The 8,035-nt window shown below is 43.9% G+C and overlaps 1 protein-coding gene across 1 annotated transcript; it reads right to left on the bottom strand.

Moving 5' to 3' along the window:
* Nucleotides 1-428: 428 nt before the first annotated feature.
* HEY1 (hes related family bHLH transcription factor with YRPW motif 1) lies at nucleotides 429-4,829 on the bottom strand. The gene is made up of 5 exons (XM_072151657.1): nucleotides 4,587-4,829; nucleotides 3,396-3,471; nucleotides 3,226-3,309; nucleotides 2,855-2,936; nucleotides 429-2,043 (listed from the first exon to the last, which is right to left on the bottom strand). The coding sequence occupies exons 1-5, from the start codon at nucleotides 4,670-4,672 to the stop codon at nucleotides 1,481-1,483; spliced, it is 891 nt and encodes a 296-aa protein (XP_072007758.1). The 5' UTR covers nucleotides 4,673-4,829; the 3' UTR covers nucleotides 429-1,480.
* Nucleotides 4,830-8,035: the final 3,206 nt, after the last annotated feature.

The following is an 8,035-nucleotide window of genomic DNA, read 5'->3' as shown; positions in this document are numbered from 1 at the left end:
ATCACTTACTTATCAGTTGAGGTCCCAGTGATGCGACCTCAATGGATCACAATAACAGGGATCCATTGTGCCCTGAATGAATAGAGCGACAGGTTGAATATGCACATTGTCAGAAGAAGCTGAGTACTGCGCTCAGTTATCTCCATCAGCACTACAGATATGAATAAAGCTGCAGACACATGTGCAACTAACTGCTCCCTTCATTTGGGGTACACTAGACCCATGTTCTTTTAATATGTGAGGGTTCTACCACTGGGATCCCCACCGATCAGCAAGTTATCCGCTGGAGATAGTAGAACACTTGATGAGGCTCTTCATGTGGATGGACAACCCCTTAAATTTTTCGATTACACCAAAAGGAATGGAAACTGCTATGTGATTTGTTTCATTAGGTTGCAAAGGGTAAAAACTGTACGATTCCTAAAAAGTAGAAGTCATAAAAGTGAAATTCCTTTAATCTGACATCCAGTAATTTAGAAAACAAAATACATTTTATAAGACAAGACACGAGAATATATTTACTCATTTGTCTTGGACTTTTCATTTATGCAGAATAGATTGTGAACCAAAATATATGGCAGATTATGGACCGAGAGTACGACATTGAGGCCAATGACCACATGAATTTGTAAGTTTGGTACATAAGGTACTGCGCACCGAGGGACGGATGGACTTCAGCCATCGGCAATGCGACTGTCGCTCAACTTGTACATTTTATCACTAGTATAAAAAGCATAAACCCATTGGATGAAATGATCACACTTGGACTCTTTTATTTAGTCACAGTAGGACCAGTACAACAGTGATTAAACCCAGTACAGCAAAAAAAAAAATAAATCACCTTTCAGCCAAATAAAAAGGCCTCCATGCACAGAAGTGACTATGTACAAGGGGAACGGGCGCTCTTCTTAAATTAGTCTACCTGTTAAATAAGGTTCTAGTGCAGCAGAGAGGGAAACATTAGATTAGAAGACGGGCTTTGGGTTGGATATTCCAGGACTCCATCAGCGGGCACTGCCAGGCCTCTGCACGTGGTAAAGCTGCTTCTTGTGATTTGTCGACGCATGGCAATAGAAAAACAAAAAATATTCAAGAATAATAACTTTACATAACGAGGGCATAGAATATCTCAACTCAAAAAGATTAGCAAACCTTAATGTACAGTGTTATTGCTGAAGGCGAATTTAGACTAAAAGATTCTCGACATTATTTTAATAGGAAGATTGCTCAAAACTTCTAAACTAGGGGTTAAAATGCCCCGGTGGTGGGCAATATTACAAAGCGCAAATCTTCAGCCAGTCCTTCTTGCATTGTATACCGTCCATGAAATATAGAGAAAGGGGGAATCGTATGAAGTGGTACCATGGCGCATACATTGTATATGTGGTGATGAGATGCCCAGCACAGCTGGACCTTAGATCCCCCTCCCCCCCCTACAGATCACCCCTTGCATAAAAACTATTCAGTTTGTGAAAATGTCCTAAAAAGCTCCGATCTCCGTCCCCCATGGTCTGTAGGGTTTGCCGGTAGGCGCTGGCGCTGTGGGGCTCAGTGCATTGGGAGATAGTAAGTGGAAGGATCCAAAAGAAAACGGGAATGCTGAAAGCGATGCCACCGAGGACAGCAGCGGGGGAGACAGTTTTGAAGGAGTCACCACCGGAAGAACTGACGTAGATGGAACCCGTAGAGAAGACGCCTCGGCGTGCGGTGACCCGGGATGTCTGCCCTGGTGGTGAGGTTCTGTAGAGGACGTGGTGCTGCTGCCGTTTGTATGTGGAGTCTGTGCCAGGAGCAGAGGGTGAGATAGATGAGGATGGTGCCCAAAGGCGCCTCCCCACGGTATGTGTCCGATGCTGGTGTGGGCGCTGTTGGCCGCTTCTCGCTGAGAGGCATAGTTGTTGAGGTGAGAAACCAGTCGGACGCGGAGAGGGTCGGCGTTGTCCAAACCTTCGATTATACTCAGGTAGCGGGCAACTTCTGCAAGGCATTCTCTGAAACCAAGGCTGCGGTAGTCCATTGCAAGGGCGTGGGCATCAAAGTAGCCTAAAATAGAAGACAAGTCGTGACATGAGTGTCTATGTAGTATATAGCAATATTACACAGGGCTGTTGGTAAGGTCAGGCTGTATTCACACTGCCTTGAAATATCTACCAGTAATTCCCCAATATATATGACTGAGCTGAGGGGCATCCATATAAGTAACATATGCCACACAGCATACCCAAAGCTGCATTCACATACCATAGGAACATACAGTGCAAGCACAGTGTGAATGAGCCCCATCTTCATTCATAGTTGACCAGCAATATAACAAGTTTAGTGACAAACATGGCACTGCTCCATCTACATAAGAAGTTTTACTCTAGTTATATACCACGCAGTATACCCAACTCCTTATTCACATACCATAGGGACATACAGCACAATCACAATTTGAATGAGCCCCATCTTCATTACTAGTTATCCAACATCATAAGGAGTTTAGTGACAAACACAGCTCTGCTGCATCTACATAAGAAGTTTTACACTAGTTATATGCCAGGCAGTATACCCAACTCCTTATTCACATAGCATAGGGACATACAGAATGTGAATGAGCCCCACCTTCATTACTAGTTATCCAACATAAGGAGTTGAGTGACAAACACAGCTCTGCTGCATCTTCATAGGAGGTTTTACACTAGTTTCTAGGTGAAAGAGGTCGGTCAGCTAAATAATACAACAGCTATAGAGAAGTCAAAGACTATAAAAATCCATTAGTAGGGCGGTCACACCACAGAGTTATATAAAAACTAATAAATAGTGCAGTAGGACGGAGAGAATAGTAGTGAGTGATATATATTCTGATATTTACCTTTCCCCCCTGCAGTGTGCAGCATCTTGAGATGATCGACTGTCATCTGAAGAATCTCAGCTTTTTCTAATTTGGCAGAACCCTGCGAGAGATGAACAGAAGGTTAGGAGATGCGGTACAGTACATCAAGAGTTAATCATCTCGGAGAGTCCTGGATTCCACATTCCATACATGTACTGGTATCTTTACTGTAAAATATATAAAGGATTTGAGTGGAATTTGTCATGAAGTCCTTTGTGATACTACAATGTAGGTGACACATTCAGCTCTGCTGCATCTACATTACACAATGACCGCAGTACAAGTCATGAGACATCTAACGCTTCTCAGGTTCCCGTGGCTGAACAATCCCAGCAATACAATATAATTACCTGTTTCTCGAAGGCGCTGGGCACCAGTCTCCGCAGCTCAGACAGGCTGTTATTAATCCTGTCCCGCCGGCGCTTCTCGATGATCTGGAGGAGGACACAAGAGTTTTAGTGACGAGGCAATGAGACAACATACAGCGCTGGGTGCAGGGCACCGGATACCAGGCACTTACCCCTCTGCGCCTCTTCCTCGCTAAAATCTGGGAAGTTGTAGACGGTGACATAGAACCAGGAGGGGAACTCAGATTCCTATAATAGGAAACAAAGTAAAATAAATTAGAAACAAAGTACAAACCCACTGAAAATATTGACTATTTTATGATAAGGATACAATACACCAATCATTCTCTAAAAAGAAGTCTGCAAAGATACACAGATGTAGCAGAGCTGAATAGGTTGTTTTACTTAGTCAGAAGTTATCTTCTGCAAAATGAAGATGTAGCAGTGCTGAATGTGTGATTTATCTTACAGTTAAGTAATCTTTGCACTAATGCTGCAAAATAGAGATGTAGCAGAGCTGGATGTGTTATTGTTCTTACTGTAAGTTAATCTTTAGATTCATTCTGCAAAACAGAGCAGAACGGAATATGTTATTTTCTTAGTCTTCGTTATTATCTTTTGAATAATATTGTTAAATAGAGATGCAGCAGAGCCGATTTGGTACTTCATATCTTTGGACCAATTGCTTTTGTTTTGTTTTTTTTTTCATTTTTATATTAAATAAAAAATGAGGGATGTAGCTGTGCTGAATATCTTCTTCAAAGTTGGACTTATTCTGCAAAACGTAGATGCAGCCGAGCTGATTTGGCACTTAATGTTTCTGGATTCATTAAAAAAAATTAGGGGGTTTATTGGTCCAAAAAAAAAAAAAATAAATAATTTAGTAAATTAGGTTAATTTTGCTAATTTTTATATTAATTCAGAAAAGTTGGAGGTGAAGTGGAGATGATTTTGTTATTTATCATCTTTAGACTTAGACAGAGTTGTCCTAAATGACTAAGTCAGCTCTTCTGCATCAGACTACAAGATGTTCCGCATCTGCTACAAGATGTTCTGCATCAGACTAGCCCAGCTCTGCTACAAGATGTTCCGCATCAGCCAAGTTCTGCTACAAGATATTCTGCATCAGACAAACTCAGCCTGCTACATGATGTTCTTCATCAGACAAACTCAGCCTGCTACATGATGTTCTTCATCAGACAAACTCAGCTCTGCTACATAATATTCTTCATCAGACAAACTCAGCCTGCTACATAATGTTCTGTCCCAGCCCAGCTCTGCTTGTGCAATAGTGGCTGCGGTACAGAAAGTTTGCATTGGTCCGATGAGTTGGTCGCAGCCGATGAAATCGCTGTCGCTCTCACCCATTCTCGTCGGCGCTCTCCTTCTCCACCTCAATGTTCTCGTCCAGCTCGCTGTCGGAGGAGCTGTAGTCGTGTGTCCTCTTCATGGCTGCTGCCTCCTCTGGCTGTGCTCTCTTTCCCACGGTTCGCCTCTTACATGGAGTGTGGGAGAGGGAGGGGAGGCCGCGCACTGGCGCCTGCTCCGGGAACACAATTACCTGCTTGTAGCCAATAATCCTTCCCCGGCGCCACGCCCCCTCCAAGCCGTGACGTCAGCGTCTTCATTCTGAAACACAGGGTGCGGAGTGACAGCAGAGCCCCCGCCCACTGGGCGCTGATTGGTCGGAGTGACAGCAGAGCCCCCGCCCACTGGGCACTGATTGGCCGGGCGCCGCGCCATGCCGGAGTCTGCAGGACAGCGTGTTAGCACGCGCAGGGCGTGGGAAAGTGGCCCGGGTGCCCGCCGGGCGCTGAGAGGGAGTGACCCGCCAGCGGCGCTCTGCCTGCTGATATCATCTCCTGCAGCGCGGAACGGGTTATTCTCACTGTACAATATATCACGTATCTGTAGCCTGCACTGTAGTATAATCAGCGTGTATTCAGACGCAGCAATCTCCTTGCGGTTTGCGTTCAGTTTTATCAGATGCAGTTTTTGATGTGGAGTTAAAGAAAAGCAGAATTACTGGATCTGAATTAAATGTTCTCACCCAATACGATCCAAACCTGCTTTAAAACCTCATCTGAAATAATAAACTTGTTCACACGTTGCGTTTTGAGATGGAATCCAAGGACGTGATCACATGTCCAGGTAACATTGCAGTTAACAAGACGGAAGGAAACGATGCGTTTACGTTGGGTCTGCAGATAGCAATAGGGACACTCAATAAAACCAATAAAATTATTGTCGTAGCCAATAGTGATCCATAATAATATTGTAGATTATGTGAAGTCTTCAGAGAGAAATAGTTAAATGAAATCTACCATCATGATAAACCAGGGACACTTACTCATAGACCCAGGCCCCGTGATTGTGGAAATCTTCTCATGTTTGTCCCTTCTTAAAATCAACTTAAAATCAAAATGCTAATGAGCCTGCAGAGCTCTGTGGAGCGTTACCAGACCTCCTCTGTGCTCTAGCTTCACAGGCTGTTTCAATGCCTCCCACTTACCCCTGCTCAGCACTTCCTCCATCTAGCTGATATAATCTGACACAGTGGGAGGGATGTAGTGCTCCTGCTCAGTGTAACAGCCTGTGAAGCTGCAGCGGGGAAAATAACATAACGCAAGGTCTGTAGAAAAAAAAAACAGATATGGCACACAGACCATCAAAGGTCATATGTTCTCCATGGTAACCACAGATTGCAGACTACAAAAAAAATTATGTGTGAATGAGACCATTTTTGGTTGCTGGTGATGTTATTTTCCGTATAGAGGAGTAGGCGTGGCCTTTTTATGGATCCTTCATTTATTTCAGATCATATGGGGTATGGCACCAAGCTACTAATGATCAGGTGTCTGGGGAGAGAGTTCAGATAAGCACTAATGTCCTTTTACACTCCACCAAGTACAGCTCCCTACATTGTGCAGTGGCAGTGCTTGGCATTGCAGCTCAGCCGCATTTCATTTGAATGGGCGTTTAAAACCCCTTTAATAATGGGAGATTTTGTGCGATTAGAGAGGGTTGTTTCCATCACTGTTGGAATTATTATGTGTGAGTGATACCTGAAATATACCTGAAGTCCACAGCCTCCTCCTACTTCTGTTAGAGGGGAGGTCTATTAATGGCACCTGAAGTGTCTGGAGGGCAGGTCGCCCCGTGGGCTGTCACATACTGTATTACAGGGTTATGACAGGTGTGATCTGGATTCCATAGACTACATCCTGCGGACAGGTCTGGTGCCGCAGGTTATGCATCTCCCATTACCTCTGCTGGACATTTCCTATTGGGGGGGGGGGGGGGGGCGAATATTAAATTGACCCAGAGGTCCCACGACACTGATGGAATACTGTAAATTATCTTGTGGGTCATGTTTTGAGGAGGATCAGTATGTTGACTATGGAATGTAGTGCAGATGTAGTGTGAGAAGAGGGAAGACATTAGTGACTGTATAAAGGAAACTGTAAATGTATCAAGATGAATGTTTCCTATGTCGGCTTTCATCATTTTTGTGTTAGAGAGAGATATTCCTGACCTGTAAAGGGGTCGTATCACAAAAGCAAGTTATAATCTGGGGGTCTAACAGCTGCAATCTCCCCTACCCCGAGAACCTGCTCCTAAAAATCCTGTGAGATCATATGTACAGTGCAGGACCCCATTTTCAGAATCTGTGTGTGTTCCCAGTGGTTGGACCCCTACAACAAGGAAGTTAGGATCTACCCATATGCTCCGTTGTAAAATCTGGCATAGATCAGAGCTATAATAATCGACAGTGATGCAAGATATAGTAAATTTATTGAGATGCTAGGCCACACCTCTCTTGCTAAGCCCCACCCACTAATTAGATTAGTTCACAATTCAGACAACATATGTTGAGTAATGTCCATCACTTCTCAAACATTTAGTTCATTCCAAATCTATAATCAAAATATTTTATGATAAACCAGGGGCACTTACTCATAGATCCAGGCAACTGGACTGTGGTAATCTCCTTATTATCCATGGCCTCCTTACTTCTAAAATCAACTTTTAGAATTCTAGTAAAGAGGGCTCTGAGGAAGTGTTACCAGAACACCTCTGTGTTTTAGCTTTACAGGCTGTTACACTATCACCCTCGGTTCCTTAGCCCTTCCCCCCTCACTCTGCCTACTGTATTATCACACAGTGGGATCAGAGGGAGTGGGAGACATCCTCCTGCACAGTGTTGCTGCCAGTGAAGCTGCAGCACAGAGGGGCGCTGTAAACACCCCTAGAGCTCATCAGGCTCATTAGCATAATTATAAAAGTTGATTTTAAAAGGAAGGAGGCTATGGATTACAATTGTAAGAAGATTACCACAGTCATGGTGCCTGGAGCTATGAATAAGTTCAGGGGCGGTTTTAGACCACCATGGGCCCGGGGCTGTATGAATATTATTGGCGCTATAAGTCTGGAGTCACTTCCTACATATGGTACTAGGATAAACTTCTTGGGGAATGCAGGATGTGTCTTTTCTGTCTGCTTTCAATCTGCAGTTTCAGGACCTTTAGAGGACCTTGAACAGTCCTGAAATGGCTCCTGTGTACACGTATAATGAGAGCTCTATGAATTGGTGATCCGTATCCCTGTCAGGTCCATCGAGATTAAATGGAGCAGCAGTGATCGTCCACGTCTGTCACTCCGTTTACACAGAGGACATTGGATTCTTTTTTTTTTTTTTTGAGGGCCTTAACCTCAATTATTAGACACTTATCTGTCATCGTGTGATTAGGATGTTTTTCCTCCAGCAGACTTATTGTAGGATGTACTTCCCCTTTAAATAACATTCCAGATG

Source organism: Engystomops pustulosus, chromosome 5 (assembly GCF_040894005.1).
Source record: "Engystomops pustulosus chromosome 5, aEngPut4.maternal, whole genome shotgun sequence".
In the NCBI taxonomy this organism is placed as follows: Eukaryota; Metazoa; Chordata; class Amphibia; order Anura; family Leptodactylidae; genus Engystomops; species Engystomops pustulosus.
The sequence above is the reverse complement of the archived record's forward strand: the minus strand, read 5'-3'. Positions and strand labels throughout refer to the sequence as shown.